Genomic DNA, 21,853 nt, shown 5'->3' on the forward strand with positions numbered 1-21,853 from the left:
CGCAGACAGCACGCACTATCTCCTAACACTACTGACTGCAAGCTCTATTATTAACCACTTGTTAGCCCAATGTTTGCATAAAGTGAAAGATGAAGTTATGCTGAGTAAATAGATATCAAACATGTCACTCTTCAAAATTGCACATGCCCGTGGAATGGCGCCAAACGTCGCTACTTAAAAAATCCCCATAGGCGACGCTTTAAATATTTTTTTACTGGTTACATGTTTTGAGTTGCAGAGGAGGTCTAGGACTAGAATTATTGCTCTCGCTCTAACATTCTCGGCGATACCTCACATGTGTGGCACATGCGAGCACATGGGGACATGGGCGCTTTAATTTTTATTTTATTTTTTTATTGTTCATTTTACTTTATTTATTTTAGTTTGACATTTTTTTTCCCAAAAATATATTTTTGATCACTTTTATTCCTATTACAAGAAATGTAAACATCCCTTGTAATAGGAATATGGGGTGACAGGTCCTCTTTACAGTGAAATCTGGGGGGTCAATATGACCCCACATCTCACCTCTAGGCTGGGAAGCCTGAAATAAAAAATAAAAAAAAGATTCTGGCTTTGATCGTACTGGCGAGTTGGTAGAAGCACCGGAGGGCGGTGAGGGGTGGGGGGCGTCTATGGCTGGGTATTTCAGGGTATCACCGAGTATGGCTGGGTATCTCTGAGTATGGCTGGGTATGGCAATTTATGGCAGGGTATTACAGAGTATTGGCGGGGTATTGGCGGGGTACTACAGAGTAATAGCAGGGTACTGCAGAGTATTGGGGGTACTGCAGAGTAATGGCGGGTACTGCAGAGTATTGGGGGGTACTGCAGAGTAATGGGGGTTACTGCAGAGTAATGGGGGGTACTGCAGAGTAATGGCAGGGTACTGCACTGCAGAGTAATGGCGGGGTACTGCACTGCAGAGTAATGGCGGGGTACTGCAGAGTAATGGCGGGGTACTGCAGAGTAATGGCAGGGTACTGCACTGCAGAGTAATGGCAGGGTACTGCACTGCAGAGTAATGGCGGGGTACTGCACTGCAGAGTAATGGCGGGGTACTGCAGAGTAATGGCGGGGTACTGCAGAGTAATGGCAGGGTACTGCAGAGTATGCACTGGTATTGCAGAGTATTGGCAGGGAATTGAGGGGTTAAATTCGGTGAGCAGCGATGTGGGCACTGCAGATGCAGCCCACATCGCTGCTGACACCGATCTCTTTCCCCTCCGCTGTACCGATCGGTACAGAAAGGGGAGGGAGGAACAGGCGTCATAACATGACGCCGGTTTGTTTCCAAGTGATCACTCCGTCATTTGACGGAGCAATCACGTGGTAAACGGCCGCTATGAGCGGCCGTTTACCGTGATGCGCCGGGTCCTATGGACCCGGCGGTCACGGAATCTCTCGAGTGCGCACACCTCGGGGCACGCGAGAGCAGAATTCTGGGAGGCCGTTAATTAACGGCCTCTCTGAGTTAAACAACCGCCCTGAAGCCGTTAATCGGCAATGGGCAGTTGTTAAGTGGTTAAAGCTAGATCACTAGCTATATAGGTGAGGTGAATATAGTGGTGTATACTGCAGTCAGGGCACAGACAACAACCACTACACAGCAGCAAGATAGGAAATCAGCCAAAAACGATTGGTGTGTACTGTGTTGAAGGTACACAGAACACCCACTGCTTCAGATGCAAAGTAACACACTACAGGAGGCCGCCTTAAAGGCGGCCTTATATAGTGTGGGGCGTACACTACACAGCCTGAGCTATGATTGGCCACAGGCAGGATGCCTGTGGCCAATCATGGCTCTCCTCGCTGCCGGCGCTGCGATTGGCCAAGCATGCGGGGTCACAGTGCATGCTTGGCCAATCATCGGGCAGCAATGCACTGCGCCAACGCAGTGCATTGTGGTCCGCGCGCGTCACTCGAATTTTGACGCGAACGGCCAAAACGTTCGGAATTCGCCGAACGCACGAACAGCCAATGTTCGAGTCGAACGTACGTTCGACTCGAACACGAAGCTCATCCCTACTCACCAGTAATGTTATTTTTCTGGTGAAATATACTAGGTTTGAAAATAACACTTGCAATAGTAAGAGGGTAAGATCTGCAACATATCAACAGTAGACAGGGAGGTCAGGGAGTATATTGCAGACATTCTTTTAAAGGGACTAAATTAGTTGGACACCTGTCATGACTATACTTCCCCACAGGGTCCCAGCTGAGACGGGAGGTGTATTTAGCTTCCAGTTATGTGTAATAGGAGAGACTGTCATTCAGTCCATTACAGCAGAGTCTAAATAAACAGTTGCGAGTATGCAAATCATAATGACATCTGACATCCACAACGTTAATCACAATGACATTTATATTGTGGAATCTTGTACTCTCAATATGTGTATGACACAAAGGACACATAGAACTGTCATTTGTCACTTATAGTTATTATAGCTGCAAAGAGGTCACCAGGGTCTGCTGATTACAAAGTTAAATACCTAGGTCTTGAGCATAACGGACAGGTGTTTCTGGCAGCGATAGGTTAATGGCACAAAGCTTGTAGATCATGTTGCCAGACTGAGTTAAAGATGCAGGCTTGCAATATAAGTCAGTGGGGGCTTCCCCTACTGTGCCTCCAATTAAAGCTGAACACTGAGCTTATGTAAAAATATAAATGATATGTTGAGTCCTTTGTGGAAGCGCTATTAGCAGTTATGCAGTGCTGTTTAAATGTTGCCCAACGCCTATCTCAGTTATTATTATTTAAGGTACTTACATAGAGCCGTCAATTTACACAGCGCTTTACATATACATTGTAAATTCACATCAGTCCCTACCCTCGAGGAGCTTACAATCTAAGGTCCCTAACTCACATTCATATACTAGGGCCAATTTAGATAGAAGCCAATTAATCTACCAGCATGTCTTTGGAGTGTGGGAGGAAACCGGAGTACCTGGAAGAAACCCACACAGGCACAGGGAAAACATGCAAACTCCAGGAAGGTAGTGTCGTGGTTGGGATTTGAACCAGTAACCATTTTTACTGCTATGTGAGAGTCCTACCCACTACACCACTGGTGGGAGTACACGATGGGAGTACACGATGGGAGTACACGATGGGAGTACACGATGGGAGTACACGATGGAGTGATTTTCCCCAGAGCTTGGTGAATGTGGTGATTTCCATCACCCAATCATGTGGGTTTTTCCTTACACCTGATTGGGTATTTTTTTACAAAATGAAAACTTTACCATATTACATTTACTAAGGAAAATTAGTGCAAGTGCACTTGAAAAGTGCACAGTCTATTTGCCTTCAGTAATTCAAACCCAAAGGGATAGAGGTCTGATCCTTTCCCAATCTATTTATTTTTGCTACCTTCAGCACCCTGTGTATTCCACTCACCCTTTCCTTTTTACTATAGAAAAAGAGGCTGTTCACTTAGTAAAGTGTGTGTTATGCCCCGTACATACGACCGGACTTTTCGTCAGCAAAGGTCCGACAGAGTGAATCCGTTGCACAATTCGATCGTGTGTGGGCTCCATCGGACCTTTGCTGTCCAAAAATCTGCCGAACTTTAGAAATAGAATATGTTTCACATTTTTTCGCCGGAACTCGGCCGGACCCAGTTCCTATCGAGAAATCCGCTCATGTGTATGCTAGTACGACATATGAAAACCGACGCTAAGGCAGCTATTGGCTACTGGCTAGGAACTTCCTTATTCTAGTCCGGTCGTACGTCATCACGTTCGAATCCGTCGGACTTTGGTGTGATTGTGTCCGTTCATTCGGAAAGTCTGTCGGAACTCCGCCGAAAGTCCGTTGGAAAGACCGTTGAACCTAGTCCGTCAAAAAGTCCGCTCGTGTGTATGCGGCATTAGTGAATATCCTATCATATGTTTGAAAAATCCTTTTAAGTTGCATATTCAAAGTGAACTCGCCTTCATCTTGTTCACTGGTATTTACATTGTCAGGCAAACAACCTTTATTCCTACAGTAAATCAGCCATAGTAAGATTGGCATGCACAGAGTGCTGAGTGTAGGGAACATGCATAGAATATGGATAGGTTAGATCCAGGGCCAAGAAAGGGAGAGGTGTCAGGAAGGGCAGCCACCCGAGATGTTTGATCCCCATAATTAGGCTCCGGTGGGTAGAGCAAATCACGTTGGGGGCATGGCCTGAGCCCAGGATGAGACTTCCACATACTACTCCATCAGTGGATTTGCAGCGATGTGTGGCTTGAGGGACCCTTCTTTCACTACATGCTGATGTCTGGAGCTGAGATGAGTTCCGTTCCCGGCCTGCACTCCCAACAGTTGGCAATCGATTGGGACCATCCAGGAGCCTGAGCAGCACCCATATTTGTACATATGGCATGCACAGAATGCTAAATATAGGGTACATGGATAGAATTTGGATGGGTTAGATGCAGGGGTGGTAAAAGAAAGGGGGGGAAGTGTCAAGAAGGGCAGCTACCCAAGATGCAGCACTGTCCTGTGGGGGGGGGGGGTACACCATGTAGTGAGCCATGCTCCCCTTGCTGCATACACGCTCCAGTGCAGTGGCTGGAAAGCAACAGGCTATGGCTTCATGACTGCTCTGACAGCTACTGTGGTCACAGTGTGCTTAACACACCCGCTCTCCACCGCAGCCAACACAGAAAGCACACTGAACATACACAACCACCTCCCAGTTGTTAGAAAGCAAGCGACTGGCCAAGCATGCCCAGTCCCCAATCCATGCCAACCAGAGTAAGGAGGTAGAGAATGGGGGCAGGGCGATATGCCTATTATATGTCATGAATTTGTTTTGGGGGCCGGAAGGGTAGTTCCACATCCTTGTCCTGGGCACTCAATGAATTTATCATGGTACTGGTTAGACCTATATCCTTGTATGGACCCATAGGAGAGAAATCAACCCTACTGTGGGACTATATTAACACTGATATCTGTGGTGAATATTGAAGAGGTTGGTTATTAACACTTTGCTGAACTTACATTGGACATTGTATGTATAATCTGAGTAAATAAAGACCATCAGTAAATCACCATAGAGGTGAACAATATCTGTAATGACAATATACTCTTCCCTATAACTAGACAGATTTGGTCTACTTTACCTGATTTTTCACCAAAACTTTGAGCCTTCTGTGCAGGTATGCTTACATTAAGGGACCTGAACCGCCTAACAATGAACTTCTCTTATTTTCTCGGTTTTGGTATGTGAAATATTCCATTGCTGCCTTTGCAGTGGACATGGGGGGGGGGGGGGGGAGGATATATTGAGCTTTATTTTGGAAAGCCTGAGTTTAATCACTTCTCATCCAGGCCAATTCTGACATCTCTCTCCTACGTGTAAATTCATAATTTTGTTGCTAGAAAATTACATAGAACTCAAAAAAAGACTACAGGCATACCCCACTTTTAAGTACACAATGGGGTTTATTTACTAAAGCTTGAAAGTGCAAAATCAGGCTCACTTCTGCATAGAAACCAATAAGCTTCCAGGTTTTATTACCAAAGCTTAATTGAACAATCTGGGGTTAGAAGCTCATTGGTTTCTATGCAGAAGTGAGGCTGATTTTGCATTTTACAGCTTTAGTAAATAAATCCCATTCTGTGCTTAAAAGTGGGGTATGACTGTACTTAGCTCTCCCTGTCCTTATCTTTGACTACACGTCATTCATTCCCTAAACTGTGGATAAGAAGGCAGTGGTTGAGTAGTAACCAAAAGACAATGGGCAGGGCTGACACCACTCAGTTCATAAAACACTGTATGTCGTCACCCAATAATAGGAAATTAAGAGCTCAGCTTAGTGCATTTCTGGTAAATCAAAAGGTGTTTTTATACACTTGCGGGCTTTAAATGAATAAAACATGGGCAAACATGCATGTATTGCAGAGGTGTACTGCATCCCAGCCAGCGGGGAGGGGTTCATATTGATTTGGTGTGTTACAAATTGTAAAATACAGTAAACTACAATTAGTTTTTTTCAGTCACTGAGGGCGTAAAGGGTAGTTTGATTCTGTGATTCACTGCACATTAGTCTTTCCCTGGCTGAATATGTCTTAAGTTTGCATTTTTTTCTTTAGTGTCGCTAGGGATTGTCTTACTAGAAGAAGGGTTATTATGTATCACTGATGTCATCAAGAAGAAATGCCATATCTGTTACTCATGCCTCCTAATACTTTGAAATCTAAACTTGGAACAATGTTAAGCCCTGCTGGCCCCATTCTACTCTGGCCTCACCCCTGTCTGTCTAGCCACACTTGCATGTAGGTGCCACTTCCATTTTTCTTAACCCACTTCTTTAGGGTTTGTGAACCTAAGCATTGGAAAGTATGTTGCAGGTCTAATGCTTGTCGTTTTAAAACATATAATAAATGATAGGTTCTAATCTTTTAGAAGCCAGGATATATAATATATATAATGCGTACTCCAAAAAAAAAAATGCTCCACTGAAAACTGATATTTTATTCTTGGTAAAAGCAGCAGTGTCTATTCAATTACTCCAATCTATTTCTATTTAAGACTGTCTGTGATATCCCTTCTATTCAGTATTCGTTTTATTAGAATACTGGATTTATGTAGTGCAAACTGTTTGCAAAGGTCTTTACAAAATAAAAAGGTTGGTGATGTGGTCGGCGGCAGAGTTATTGATGGCTTTGTATGTTGATGTTAGTATTTGGTGGGGAGGAATGAATGGTTAGTGATATGTGACATGGATAAATCAGGCTGTAGGAATTTTGAGAGCCTGAAGGGGGATAGGCTCTGTAAAGGTAGGCCAACAAAAAGGGAATAGTATTAGCCAAGGGGAGAGTTCAAGTCCCATGATCATCCATCAGTGGCGGCTTCAGTGTAGAGCAGGGGCAGCTGACAATGGATGCCCCATTGTAAGCCTATGTGTGACATCATCTCCCTAGCATTTGCACCTGTTGCGGTGCAATCTCTCTTCTCCAGAGAAGTCTCTGCTGGAATGTGCCCGGACCGGAGCAGCTTCGGAATAGATAGGTATACAGATCTTTTCTTTACAGGGTTAGATAGAATAGTCTTATATACATGATCGGACATTCCGACAACAAAATTCATGGATGTTTTCCGACAGATGTTGGCGGAGACTTGTCTTGCATACACACGGTCACGCAAAGTTGTTCGGAAATTGCGAACATCGAGAACATGGTGACGAAAACACGTACAATGAGCCGTGAAAAATGAAGTTCAATAGCCAGTGCGGCTCTTCTACTTGATTTCGAGCGTGTGGAACTTTGTGCGTCAGAATTGTGTACACAGGATCGGAATTTCCGACAACGGATTTTGTTGTTGGAAAAATTGAGATCCAGATCTCAAATTTTGTGTGTTGGAAATTCCGATGGAAAATGTCCAATGGAGCTGACAAAAAGCTCCCATCGAACATTTTGCGTCAGAAAATCCGACCGTGTGTATGGGGCATTAGAATGAGTGTGAGAGTAGATTTAGCCTTAGTTAGCTTTTGACGGAACTATCACTTTAAAAGAGGGTGAATTAGTAGCTTTGAAGTGCCATTGGTTAAGTTGGGGCATATATTTGTATATATGTAAGAGATAGGTAGTGAATGGATATGGGGTCGAAAGGAGAGGTAAGCGACCAGGATTACACCTAGTACCCTGGCAAGAGGGCAAGGGCTGATAGTTGTGCAACAGATCTCGGTGGGTAGGGACATGGGGGGGAAGGTAATATCTTGAGCTTTATTTTGGAAAGACTGAGTTTAACCACTTCCCATCCAGGCCAATTCTGACATTTCTCTTCTACATGTAAAATTCATAATTGTTTTGCTAGAAAATTACACAGAACCCCCAAACATTATATATGTGTTTTTTTAGCAAAGACCCTAGAGAATACAATGGCGATCTTTTTATCTCGCATGGTATTTGCGCAGCAATTTTTCAAACACTTTTTTTTGGAAAAAAAACTGTTTCATGCTTTAAAAAAAAAACTAAACATGAAAGTTAGCCCGATTTTTTTTCATAATGTGAAAGATGAAGTTACGCCGAGTACATAGATATCTAACATGCCATGCTTCAAAATTGCACACACTCGTGGAATGGCGCCAAAGGCACCGCTGTACATTTTTTTACTGGTTACATGTTTTGAGTTACAGAGGAGGTCTAGGGCTAGAATTATTGCTCTCGCTCTAACGTTTGCAGGATACCTCACAGGTGTGGTTTGAACACCGTTTTCATATGTGGGCAGGGCTTACGTATGCATTTGCTTCTGCGTGCAAGCACAGTTAATTTTACTTTTCTTTTTTTAGTTTGAAACTTTTAAAAAAATATTAAAGTTTTGATCACTTTTATTCCTATTACAAGGAATGTAAAAATCCCTTGTAATAGGAATATGGCATGATCGGTCCTCTTTATAGTGAGATATGGGGTCAATAAGACCCCACATCTCACCTCTAGGCTGGGAAGCCTGAAATCAAAAAAATAAATAAAATGATCTCAGCTACTCAGCTGAGGCGCCGCCATTTGTTTGAATGCAGAGGCCGGGTGTGACGTCATAACATCGCTTCCGTGCCTCCAAACGATCATAGAGACTCCGGCGACCATCTGGTCCACCTGAAATCTCTATGGATCCTGCCACTTAATCACCGATGGAAGCACCAGAGGGTGGCACGAGGGGGCATCCCCTCTCGCTGCCCATAAGAACGATCAAGCGGCGGAACAGCCGCTATGATCGTTCTTATGGTGTAGGGAATCTCTGGCTGAAAAAGCCGATATCCTAATGATGCCTGTAGCTACAGGCATTATTCAGATATACCTGCACAAATTCAAGGACGTCATATGACGTACCTTGGGGGGGAAGAGGTTAAGGAAGTGGTGTGTCATCCATAATGATGTATTAGCTAGTAAATTAGTGATGCTTGAGGAGATTTAAGGAGTGAGCTTAGAAGCAGAGATAAAGACTTGGGTTTCTTCAGCATAGAGATTGTATTGGGAGGCTCTCACCTGACCCAAAAGGGAGGTGTAGTTAAAGAATAGAAAGGAACCTGAGGACAAAGCTTTGGGGGTCCCCAATGGAAAGAGGAGGAGACAGAGTTCAAGGAGACACAGAAGGCCCATAAACGGAAGCAAGGACGTGGATCTTAACTAGTTCAGACTGGTGGGGACCAGTGAGGTTTTTTTTTAAGTATGGGGGTGACAATGTTTTAGAGGGGAGGGGAAGATACCAGTAGAAAGTAAGACGTTGAAGATATGAGAGCCTAGAACAGGGCAAGAGGGTGACTAGAGTAGTGTGAGGAACCGGGTCCAGCGGGCTGGCAGTTGGTGGTCTTCAGAAAAAAGTTTAGCAAACTCCTTTGTGGTAACAGGATCAAATGAGGACATGGTATGTTAGATGGGGGGGGGGGATATCTGGACAGCAGAGATTTCATCACAAATTCAATGAATCTTGTATTTTAAATGATTGACAACATCTTGGGCAGTGAATGGGTTAGTGGGTAGAGGCAAACGTTTACAAAGTAGAGAGTTAAAGGTAGGACACTGATGAGGACTGGATAGGAGGGTTTTAATGAGAGTAATGAATTTGATCTGTTTGGCAACATGGAAGCAGGAAATGTATTTTACGAGGTCAGATTTATACAGGGCAAAGTCCTTCTATTTTAGTCTTACCCCAGAGTTGCTCAAAAGCATAACTATTTTGAGACTTCTGGTGTTGTCTGTGTGCCAAGGTTGTAGAGGTCAGGGCTTGTGTGTAATGAGGTGAGAAAATGTGTCCAGGTAGGATTGGTGCGAGCTGTTATAGACAAAGGTGGCAGGTCAGGTCAAGACAGAGATGAGATTTAGTCAAAGAGCAGTTTGTTACAGAATAGAGAAATTAAAGGTTAAAGTACCAACGGTTTCTATGGGTAACTGTTTTCTGGTTGGAGGGATAGGGGGTTGAAAACAGAGTGAGCATGAAAGTGATACGGCTCTGATCAGAGAGAGGAAAAGGGGTGTTGGAGAAATTGCAAGGGGGGTAGAGGTGGGAGAATACAAGGTCGAGGGTGTTGTCATCAGAATGAGTAGAAGTATTTATTGTGTTAAATAATTGGCTATGTTTAGAATTTTAGAGGTAGCTGGGGTGTTAATATTAACAGGGATGATAAGGTCACCAAGATGATAGTGGGTCATAGATAAAGAAAAAAAAGTTCACATACAATCTGTCTGTAGTGGATCACTGATGTTTGTAGATGCTTTTGTGGTTCTGTCTTGCCTAAATTGCCATGTTTATCTGCCCTAATACTAGTGCAGAATTAATACCTAGGCAGAAATAATAATTGGCTACGCCTATGCCCCCTGGCCAGTATTCAGGTGTGTCCAACGGTCCTGCCATTTTGAGGGGTTATATTACACTTTGAAGGTTGAAGAGGACTAAAGCTGAAGGATTCTTCCATCTACACAAACATTTAAGCCGGGTACACACTAACAGGTTTTTTTGTGTGCAACCCTGCAGGTTGCATAAAAAAAAACTGACAGCTCCGGTCAGAGCCGCTGTACTAACAATGCGAGGTTAGTTCAGCGATCTCCCCTTCTGAGCTCCCGCCTTTTACATTGTATTCTGGCAGTGGCACCAGAATACAATGATCATTGGATGAAGCTGCAGCAGAAGTCAATAAAATGTATCTACTCTGTTTCTCTCTATATACTCTAGATCTATCTATCTATCTATCTATCTATCTATCTATCTATCTATCTATCTATCTATCTATCTATCTATCTATCTATCTATCTATCTATCTATCTACTTCTATTCCCCATCTGGTTATATTTCTATCTACCTATTTTTCAATCTGAAAGTGCAGTTGGAAATGCAGTCGCTCTAAATCTAAGGGGTGGATCTGAAATGAGTGGAAGCTCTGCTGATTTTATCATCCAATCATGTGCAAGCTAAAATGCTGTTTTTTATTTTCCTTGCATGTCCCCCTCGGATCTACAGCGACTTTACTTCCAAGTGCACTTGCAGTACAAAGTGGATTTTCCTTTAGTAAATAACCCCTATATATCTATCCCTATCTGTATCCGCCTACCTATCTTTTTATACATATGAGGGTTTCTATTTTTTGAACAAAGTTTGTTAGATTTGCACATTGTTAATGGTTACACAAAGGGAAGTTGTATTGCATTTTACATATATAAAATGTTTGGCCTCACAGTAACTAAACTTCAACTTCTTTATGATCCTTATTAACTAATGTATTGTATTTGAGACTGTTTTTAGTCATACGGTCTTGCTTGTTTGACACTAAAGCACCTCTATTTTGTAAAAAAAAATTAAAATAAAATAAAAATAAACTTGAACTTAATATGTACTGCCCTTATAAATGATTACAAATCCAAATTTTAAATGCATACAAAAACTTGAAGAATTTTGTAACCGTACAGATCATATAAATAATGTCAATAGGAGTTGGATGAAGACTGAATGAATAAATGAGTGAGCAATCACATCATGTTATACGGGGTCCCTGGTGCCTAATGCACTCGTGTATCTACAGGAGACAAACTGCTGATAGGACATGCTGGCCATACTGGTAGATGTGCAGTAGTGACTCAGGCTCTTTAAACCTCAAATAGATAATACCTAGAAGTGGAGCTTTATAGGTAAAATGGAAATCCTGCTGAGTAAATGAGTTATCAATGTTCGCCTTAAAACTGTCTGCCTGGTAATTCCAGATAACAGTCTTACCTTGAAGTTGAAATCATCTTTTTTAAACCATCTTTTTTTTTTTTTGCATTAAGATGAAAGAAACTAAGCTTCTTTCTCTTCTTCTTATCTCAAATCCTCAGCATAAAATTTTCAGACATATTTTCAAGAGGCTGTTCTATTAAGCAGTGACTGTGGATGAGAAACCCTTATGTTCCATAGTGCTTTGCTCTATTCATGAAATATTATACGTGCATCAACTCGAAGAAGCTGCTTGATATAAAATTTACTGTATAGTGTCTGTAATATTGTGTTGTCTATTTTCATATAGTTTAAGTCTATAACTTATGTGAAATCACCATTGATCATATTATTAAAATCAATGTTTTCACCCAAGTTTCTTACAACTTTCACCCAAGATTTATACTTTTTTTTTTCACAAAATCTTCAAATAATATGTAAATCTTGGATGAAAGTTGTATGAAATGTGGCTGAAAACATTTATAAATAAATCCCAAAATAGTTACAGCTATGAGTAAAGCGTTACACTGATTGTAGGCTATAGCTGTATTGAATAATAAAGGAAAGCACTTGAATCCACTCAAAGATCTAATTCAATTTAGAGGATAATTCCGTCAATGTAGCTGTATTGCACTGACTGTGTCACAGTTGCATTGCTCATTGAAACATATACATATGTACATGATATATATATATATATGTGAGTCAAGGGAGTATAGCCAGCCCATTTACTGGCACTATGCATGCTCAATGACACAATTCCATCATAATACAGTCTTCTACTAGCCTCTGAATGGTTCCAAAAATGATTACATTTCATTTCATTGTGTGGGTAACAATAATTGCACACTGTAGTTAAGTTTTTAGCCAATAACACACCAAGCATTTGCATTTTTTTTAGAAATATTCATTCAAAATTTTTTTAGATTGTTCTATATTACTGCAGATAAAAAGATATGAGCATGTAATGCCTGTTATTGCCAGAAGAGGCAGTAATGCGTCATTCCACAACATTTTTTCAATCTCATGGATCTCAGAGCTTGGAAAGGTTCACTAAGACTTTTAATGATCTTTTCAGTTTTATAAATAACATCTGAAAGTTGAAGAAATAAAGAATAGAGAGCAGAGCATCTGATTGTGAATATGGAGAGAATAGAGGAAATCTCCGCAGGCAGATAGGTGTAGGTAGTGCTTGTAGAGTAGAGACGAGGCAGAGAGGATTCTGGGAGGCGCAAGACAGAGCAGGGGGGATTACTCCATCCAACAGAAAGTGTAAGACGCAATGTAATGTACAGGCTGGCGTTACAACGCTCCAGAGGAATGTCCTACAGCTTATTGTACACCTTCCATCATCTTGAGGAACTCTGTGGAGAAAGAAGCAAAAATGCTATAGAATGTGTAATATCATTTAGGGACACATAAGACAATTACTTTACAACTCTTGTCTGATAATTTAAAAGCTTGTGCTGTAACAGCACTTGTCTATTTTTAGGTGCCCATTTGGCAATGTAACATGCAAAACTAGTTATTATGGGGGTTATTTACTGAAATTGGAGCATGCAAAATCTGGTGCAGCTCTGTATAGAAGCTATCACTATTAACTGAAATCTGTTGCAGTTGGAGGATGTACAAAATCAACCAATGGAACAGATTGTGCAATATTTTCAATAGCCTGGATAATCATTCCAATCTCAAAACAACTTGGAACTGGTCACGTATTTTTTCACCAACTTCTGCTTTTAAACTGCTATAAAAAGGTGCAATGAGGTGCACTTTACAGTACAATTGTACTATCTCTGCACATCTTTTTTATATATATTTAACAATGTACTATGAACATAAATCTAAACAATCAGTTCAGTTTATATCTATTGCGCAGGCTCTTACTTTACATAGTTGGTTACATATCTAAGAAGATTGTACAGTTAGATTGTACATTGTATGATTTGTTGTAGATAATGAAGACTAAAACATATCTCAAATAAAAGAAACTGGCACATGTATAAACTGTCTGAGCCAGATTGATCATTTGTACATAATATTCCAAGATGTGTGTAGAAATTTGACTTTGCACCAGATGTAACACAGCAGAAGAGAGATCAGAGCCAAATGGAAAGGGGCATGGTTTCATATTAACACCACTGTACAATATTAATGAAATGATCTTCAGCATTCCATTTGTTCTTGAGATTCTTCTTTCATAATGGAAGCCTTGGAAACTTTTATACAGGAGGCTGAAGTTCTTTCACCAAACTTGTTTATGGACCAGCATTGTTACTATAAAAGGCAAAGGGACACAAATATGCCATGCCCCTGCATATGAGTGCCAGATTTCATTGTGGAATGTCATATGATGTCATCAATCAGGAAGTTGTATCGGTGCATCTTGTGGGGTGACATATAGATATACAAGGGACTCACCATCAAAGTCAATCTTTCCATCATTGTTTTTGTCTCCATCCTTCAAGAGCTCCTCAATCTCTTCATCTGTAATGCTTTCCCCTGAAGAGCGCAAGATCTCTCCCAACTCTTCACTATCAATGTATCCATCAGCATTCCTGATTGAAAGGACAAACATTGTTAGCCAGGAAGCAGGAATGCTACAACAGCCATATAAGTGGACAGAAGTATCTGTGTCTAACCAAATGAAGGGTTACTGAATATGAAATTGAAACCAGCACTTACTTGTCAAAGATGCGAAAGCATTCAGCCAATTCCTCTTCACTTTTTCCTTGCGCATCCTCTTTCATCTGGCGCACCATCATGACCAAGAACTCTTCAAAGTCGATTGTACCGCTGCCTGTAAGATATCATGGGTGTTACCTCATATCTTGGCTCAGTACACAGTACATCTTCACATGTGTATCATACGGCTCCAAGAAACAGGTGACCCCACAGTTCTAAAATGCCATAGGTTTTGTCTGTGACATACAGTATTTGTGACATACTGTACACAATGGACCATACAGTAATCATTTATGAGAAAGTGCCATCTTTTAAGGTGACAATACAAAGTATGGTTATTGTAGCATATCAGGACTTTAAGGGCTTGTATAACTGCAGATCAATTGCAGGTCAGAAAATTGCCATTGACTACAATAGAGTAGTGTAGATCAGTGGTTCTCAACCTCAGTCCTTAAGTACCCCAATGGGCCATGTTTTCAGGTTTTCCTTTACTTTGCACAGCTGCTTTAAATCAATATCAATGACATGGTATTGATAAGAGCTATTTTATTTAAGGGAAGTTCCCAAAACATGGCCTGTTGAGGGTACTTGATGACTGAAGTTGAGAACCACTGGTGTAGATGACAATGCAGAGGCTGCATTTGACCTGCTTTGTATAGTTCCTTTGGATGCAGCAGGTCCTATTGCTGTGTGTTTTGTTTGCAGGCAAAGCAGGTCAAAGATGACCTTTTCTTCACAAATGTTGTGTTTTGGCTTCAAATGCGTGTTTGAGCAACACTGCATCTGAATGGAAAAGGCTGAGTTTGATGTAAACATCCGTCCAAATGGGCCCTTCTCATTCAAATAGAATTTGACATTGTGGAATTGTTTGTCATTTATCCAGATCATATTTGTCATGACTATTTCTTTTATTCAGATCATGATTGTATAACTAGGCTATGCATGGGGTGAAGGGGAGGAGTGCAAGCAGAGACAGTGGCCTCATCTTGGCTGAAGCGATAAACATTTCCTATATAAATTTAAACCAGTTGATTGACTATATCAAGACTATCAGGGTGTGTCTTCTGAAATCATTGAAAATTAAGGTTATTGATTGAGCTGACCAAAGATTTCAATTGAACAATGCTAATCTCATGTACATGGTTACCTTTGGACCTTATTTACTTTTGTGGGGGTACAGTTATATTCAATATTCAGATGTTGAAACCCCAAATTGGTGATGATGGCTATAATTTCCTTTTCCTTGTCTTCTTTTCAATGTAGTCAATGTTATCATCCCAGTAACTAAAGAAAACTGCCTTGTGTGCCAGTGTTTAGTTTATTCAAATGTGCTGTAAGTATGTATGGCAAAATTTGACAAAATTCTGGCCATCGTGTAGTTAAGGTTGTGTACAACGCCATCAATACTCCATCCTAAACTCACCATCTTCATCTACCTCCAGAATGATTTCATCCAACTCTTCTTTGGTTGGGGTCTGCCCAAGCATCCTCATGACAGTACCCAACTCCTTGGTGCTGATGTCACCGCCACCATCAGTGTCAAACATGTCAAAGGCTGCCTTGAACTCTGTTAACAGAGAAAAGAAAAGTTTTTGATTTTCTTGCTATCACAAAGTAATATTTAATCCAAACTTCCATGCTAACTTACTCATTCAATGATCACTTTACATAAATCAGTCTCTGCTTCCTGAGATTTTGTGCTATGTTTTTACTTCCATCATAAAGAATCGTGCAATTTGCATTACGCTTTTCTATGCTGTTTATAATTTCGCTTCTCATTCTGTCAATATTCCTCTAAAACTTGAACATGGCTGTGAAATTCTTTCCTTACAATCTACATTTTAATGCCCCTACTTATCTCTGCAAAGTGTCATTACTCCCTTTTCTAGTGTTACTTGCCCTTTTGCATGTATATACCAATGGACATTTAAAGGAAAATGGGTCTGAAGAAGACAGTAGAGGAACCCATTTCTGACTTTTTAATCTGAAATTACTAGAAGTCTTTTTTTTTTACATGCTAATAGACCCTCTCTGGCCTCAAAACATTTTTCAAAAAATGGAACACACGGGCAGCTAGAGAAGTCATAACACCTAATTTTGTATACATGTTCTATGCTGATAAGTTATACAGTACAGAAGCCAGGGGACCAACATGACAGCTATGCAACTAGCAATTTTAGAAAAAAGAGGTCAGCAATGGCAACCCCCATATTTTACTTATGACAGGTTACCTAATTTTGGTGATGCTACCCAGAGCACAAATTAGATTTTAGGCCAGTATGGCTCAGCCATAAACGGCCCTTCTATTATAGCCTTTAAGCTACATGTTTCTCTTTTATTTATGATAGATATAATAGTGTTTTATGGTGAAACCTGCAATAGTATCATATCGTACATACTACTGGCCATTATTGATAAGGCTGCTGGTTTTAGCCTCACTTTATTAAAGTTAATTCAACTGATAAGCTAAATAATATCCTGGTTAGCCCAATTTGAGATCTGCAAAATATTGGTTATCACTCATTATTCTGTTAGATGCTAATTTTGTAGCAGAAATCTGAAATCGAGACACTTATGGTCTTGCTTCATAAACAGCCATGTTGAATAACTACTTGTACAACTAATTAGAAAGCAGCTTTCTATTAACCCGCCACTGTAAGTTGTCAAAATAATAATTCTTGGTATGAAATGCTGCACACTACTATAACGATCTTAAGTTTATTAAGCCTTTTTAACACTAGTATATTTATCCTGTGAGATAGATTTTCCTCTTACTCATAAAAGGAACATAAAGATTGAGTTATCTTTGGACTTTCCTTAATTTTATTGTCCATTACATAACAATCTGAATAATTTGTGGAGATAAGGGGCCTCAAGAGACAACTAGGTGTACATGTCTTTAATCACACATTTAAATCAGATGTACAATTTGGTAAACACAGGCTAAGGTTAGTCATACATTATACATTGTTCTTGTACAATTTCCCTTTAGATTTACCAAAACCATATAATACGTCAAACCTAAACACTTTCAATTTGTATGCAGTCAGGCAGGCCCTTATGCTACATAGTTGAAGGTAAATTTAAAGGAAACAGAATAAGAAAATTGTATAATGTATGGACAGCGTAACACACTAAAGGTATGCAAAATATAAGTAGCAGCAACAAATTAAGTTTCATAATTTCCAGAAATACAGGCCCTTGAAATGGGTCTTTTTTTTTTTTTTTTTAGAAAGATGTCAAATTGCTTGCTTGATCCCAAGCTAAGAAAAGGTTGGACACCACTGATCTAGGCTCCACCAAATATTACAAAGTATAAAGTACAGGGGACTTACCAGCGATCATTTCTTCGCTGAGGAAGGACCTTGCGTCCATTTGCTGGTCTGTAGGCTGTAAACCAAAGATATGCTCATTATTGATCCATCATCCATTAACTCATCCTAAGAAAAGACCTAACCCTTAATACACTACTCCACTTTTTAGTCATGCTTTCAAAATAAGCCAGAAGCCAGGCCTGCAAGTGCCGCTTTGTGCAGAGCAAATAGCCCTGGGTATTCCTTCAACCAGCAAAACAAAATCATCAGGGGCTTCAAGTAATAAAGAGTATCCACAAGAGCTGGGAGCACAAATGACATCTTCTGTGGGGTCTGATATGAGGAATTCCAAAAAGCCCCATTACCCCAGACAGGAGCAAACTTTCATTAAAAATAACCAGCAAAAAAAAAAAAAAAGGAAAAGAAAAAAGTGAAATATTGTAGGGCACAACAAAATAGAAGATTGGCTGAGTGGAGGATAAGGAGGTATTGGTACAGATGCCTCTATAACGCAGACTGACCTGCGCCATGGTGCCTTGGGACACAGAGCTTCGTCACAGCACTATGTCCACGGATGACTGAACCCCAAGAGGTTGCTGCAGGTGTCCAAAAGATAAGAGCTGGTATAATTAGCAGACACTTCAAGGCTCCTTATAGGGAGTGGAGCTCAGAGGGGGATTGGGTTACTCCTCACATATGAACCCCCTAAGGCTGGCAGAGATGGAGATGAACTGAAGCTGCCAAATTACTAAATATACTCTCTGCAGACAGAGCAAGTTTCCCTGAAATAGGCTGAATCCTGAGTGTCCATTATGCTTTACTTTAGCTTCTGTCTGTATAAATATTCTATGACCATTATGCTTTCCCACTTTCATCCTACACCCCTACATTTGACTTAAAAGTAACACATTCAAGAAATATGTCTGGTATCTGTCACCAAGAACGGTAACAGGCTATTAAAGGGATTGCAGTATACATTACTTTTAGTATGCACAAAGTGAAAAGTTATATACCTTAAGTCGTATTGAGAAACTGTGCCATAAAAATACACATAGAAGATCCTAGGATTCTGCAGATTAACCAAGTTTCATCTGTTGAATCATTCAAATGTATCTTCAGCCAGATGTTTTATTTCAGTTTTGGATATAGTGGGAAATGTAGAAACCTCTGTTAGATTTTTTACTGCTTTCCAAGGCTTTTGGGGAGATTTCTCCTCTCTTTGGGCCCATTCAGACTTTGACGTTCTGGTGCATTGCGCTTTCCTTTTTTTTTTTCTCTTTTTGCATTGAAACTGTCTGTTCAAATGAATGAGTTGGCAATGCACCACCATGTCCATTAAAGGACATGCGCCATTCATAGCAAGACAAAACACTACAACGTATGGTTTTGCATTACTGTGCATTGGCGCTGCACTGCCTTAGTGTGTCTGGGTGCCATTCAAAATTAATGGCACCGCTATGCACTAATGCCCATAACATGGTTTATCTCAACACAGTAGAGTATGTTTCAACCCCTCTTGTCCTGGTAATCAGGACAAAAAGTTAGGAGAAATCTTATGCCCCATACACATGGTTGGACATTCCGACCACAAAATCCGTCTGATTTTTTCCGACGGATTTTGGGCCAAACTTGTCTTGCATACACACAGTTGCACAAAGTTGCACAAAGTTGTCGGAAAATCCGATCGTTCGGAACGAGGTGACTTCAAACACGTACGTCGGGAGTATAAACGGGCAAGTAGCCAATAGCTTTCATCTCTTAGTTCATTCTGAGCATACGTGGCACTTTGTCCGTCGGAATTGTCTACACACGATCAGAATTTATGCGATCAGATTTTGTTGTCGAAAAATTTTAGATCCTGCTCTCAAACTTTGTGTGTTGGAAAATCCGACAGAAAAAGTCGGATTTTCCGACAACATAATCTGATCAGACTTTTTCCATCAGAATTTCCAACCGTGTGTATGGGGCATTCAACATTTTTTTTGCAGACTGTGGGAAGATTAGAACCCCTGTAAATATTTTTTTTGTGCTGCTGTAGATTTTCTCTCATTTTTGGTCTCGTGATAATGTTGTCACCACAAAATAAAAAGAATAAAAAGAAAATCTCTCCAATGAGACATCAGACAACAATAATAACCTGCTCTGGAAATTAGGTAAATGGCACTGGAACCTAAAGCTAGAAATAAGTAGTTTATTCATTGTTGGTAGAAACCAACATGTTTTGGGGGCCCAAAAGTACCCCCTTCAGTAGGGTTTTAAAAACTATAGGGTTGACACTCCCGTGGTTGAACAGCACTGTGTTGTAGTGTGCACACACACAAAGGCTAAATCACCAGATTCATATAGATTTACAGATTGTCAACCCTACATTTTTTAAGCCCTGATGAAAGGGGTAATTTCAGCCCCCCCCCCCCAAACACACTGGATACACACGATTAATACATTTCTTTCAGAATATAACCTTATGGTGTGGCCTTCCAGTCACTGGATCAGAGGTTTAACACAATAATAATCTAACAGAAGTTCTAATCCTTCTCTGCTCTATCCATAAAAAGCAGGCTTTTGTTAGAGTAAACTAAAGAATTTTTATAACTTTCACACAAGATTCAGTTAGCCATATGTGTGCATCATGGATGAAAGGTGTATGAATTTTGAGTGGAAAAATTGATAACCAGACCTCTAAACCCTTGTACACACGGTCGGAGATTCCGACAACCAAATCCGTCGGAGTAATTCCGACGGATTAATTCCGGAAGAGGTCCGGAAGTGATGTTGCATACACACGGTCAGACTAAATTGTCGGAAAATCCGATTGTACATAACGTGATGACGTTATTTCGTTACGATGGGACTACGTTGAGGCTAGTAGCCAATAGCTTTGGTCTAGGAATTTGATCTGAGCATGCATGGCACTTTGTCAGTCGGAGTAGGCTACACATGATCGAAAAGCATTTTGTCGGAAAATTTTACCGGCAAGTTGGAAAACTTGGTCCGTCGGATATTCCGACGGAAACAATCTGATGCAGACCACACACAGTCGGAATATCTGACAAAATGGTCCGATAGGACACATTCCGTCGGAATCTCCGACCGTGTGTACAAGGGCTTAGAGTGATCCTTGGGAGACAGCATTGACAACCAAACCTCTAAGAGTGATTCTTGGGAGACAGCATTGATAACCAGTCCTGGCATTAGATATGCTTGTGAAGTGCATGTAAGGGTGATGACTGACCTGACCCGGGGTAGGTCCATTGGGCTATGCCAGGCGGTGCCTGGGGTCATACAGAACAGGGGTCATGCTAGAACAGGGGTAACACCTTGCCCCAAGATGTGCCAGGCACCAGGCGAGGGCCACAGTCATGTGAAGAATCAAACATTAAGGCAGTCCCTCAACTTAGAGATGAGCCACTTATGGGTAGTATTGTATGTGGAGTTCCTCCAGAAATGTTGTCCCTTGTCCTACACAGTACAGGTATATGTGTTGCATTAGTGTACATTGTATTAGTGTAAGTCACTGTACCTGTTACCTCACTCCCAGTAACAGAATGTGGTCCCACTTAGCACTTAGAGCAGACTTCATGCTTGCTCTCACTTAACTTTTGCCTCACGTACTTAGTAACCAGGCCATAGATCTCTGTAATGCTAGTCTGCTACTGGTGACTGGGGGAGACAGACAGCTAGAGAGAGAAAGAGTTGGAACATTGAATCCCCTAGCTACCAGAGCACCCATCAACTAACCAGGTACCTCGCCAATGACTGGTTGTTGTTTCTTTCCTACCCATTCCAAAGTCTTTTCCTCGTAGACTCACACCCTGTGTTGCAGTGATGTTTCACAGGACTCAATGTGCTGTTTCAGACCCTGGTTTCTTAGAGAGACACCAGGACCCCACATGCACCCCTTGAGTAACTTCAGACCAGGCCTTGAGCAGTAGAAACAACTGTACTGAACCTTTGGCAGAACATGTATAACATCCAGTAACATCTCTTTCATAACTAAACCTAATTGGGCCTGTCCCAGGTTACCTGCACAGGTGGAGTCTCTTAGAGGAAAATCCAAGCTTGGCGGTGCTCTAACAGGTCCATGTTCCAGGTTGATTCTAGCAAATCAGGGTTCCCTAGCAGACCGTAGGGCTCAGCAAGTGTTTAGCTTAGGTTCCTCGTGCGTTTCACCAAATG

The 21,853-nt window shown here is 41.0% G+C and overlaps 1 protein-coding gene across 2 annotated transcripts in view; it reads right to left on the bottom strand.

Moving 5' to 3' along the window:
* Positions 1–12,723: 12,723 nt before the first annotated feature.
* TNNC2 (troponin C2, fast skeletal type) overlaps positions 12,724–21,853 on the bottom strand; it is a 56,071-nt gene continuing 46,941 nt past the window's right edge. Inside the window, exons 1-6 of one of the 2 annotated variants that reach the window (XM_077459216.1) lie at positions 18,199–18,351; positions 17,699–17,753; positions 15,787–15,930; positions 14,364–14,478; positions 14,100–14,236; positions 12,724–13,042 (exon numbers count right to left, since the gene is read on the bottom strand). In XM_077459216.1, the coding sequence (XP_077315342.1) occupies positions 13,011–13,042; positions 14,100–14,236; positions 14,364–14,478; positions 15,787–15,930; positions 17,699–17,753; positions 18,199–18,207 (492 nt within the window). In that variant the 5' untranslated portion in view covers positions 18,208–18,351 and the 3' untranslated portion in view covers positions 12,724–13,010. Of the gene's footprint in view, positions 13,043–14,099; positions 14,237–14,363; positions 14,479–15,786; positions 15,931–17,698; positions 17,754–18,198; positions 18,352–21,853 lie in introns of those variants that run through there. The other variant, XM_077459217.1, reaches the window with a different exon arrangement.

The sequence above is a fragment of the Lithobates pipiens genome, unplaced genomic scaffold (genome assembly GCF_037356315.1).
Source record: "Lithobates pipiens isolate NorthernLeopardFrog02 unplaced genomic scaffold, aLitPip1_a1.2 Scaffold_28, whole genome shotgun sequence".
Lineage (NCBI taxonomy): Eukaryota > Metazoa > Chordata > Amphibia > Anura > Ranidae > Lithobates > Lithobates pipiens.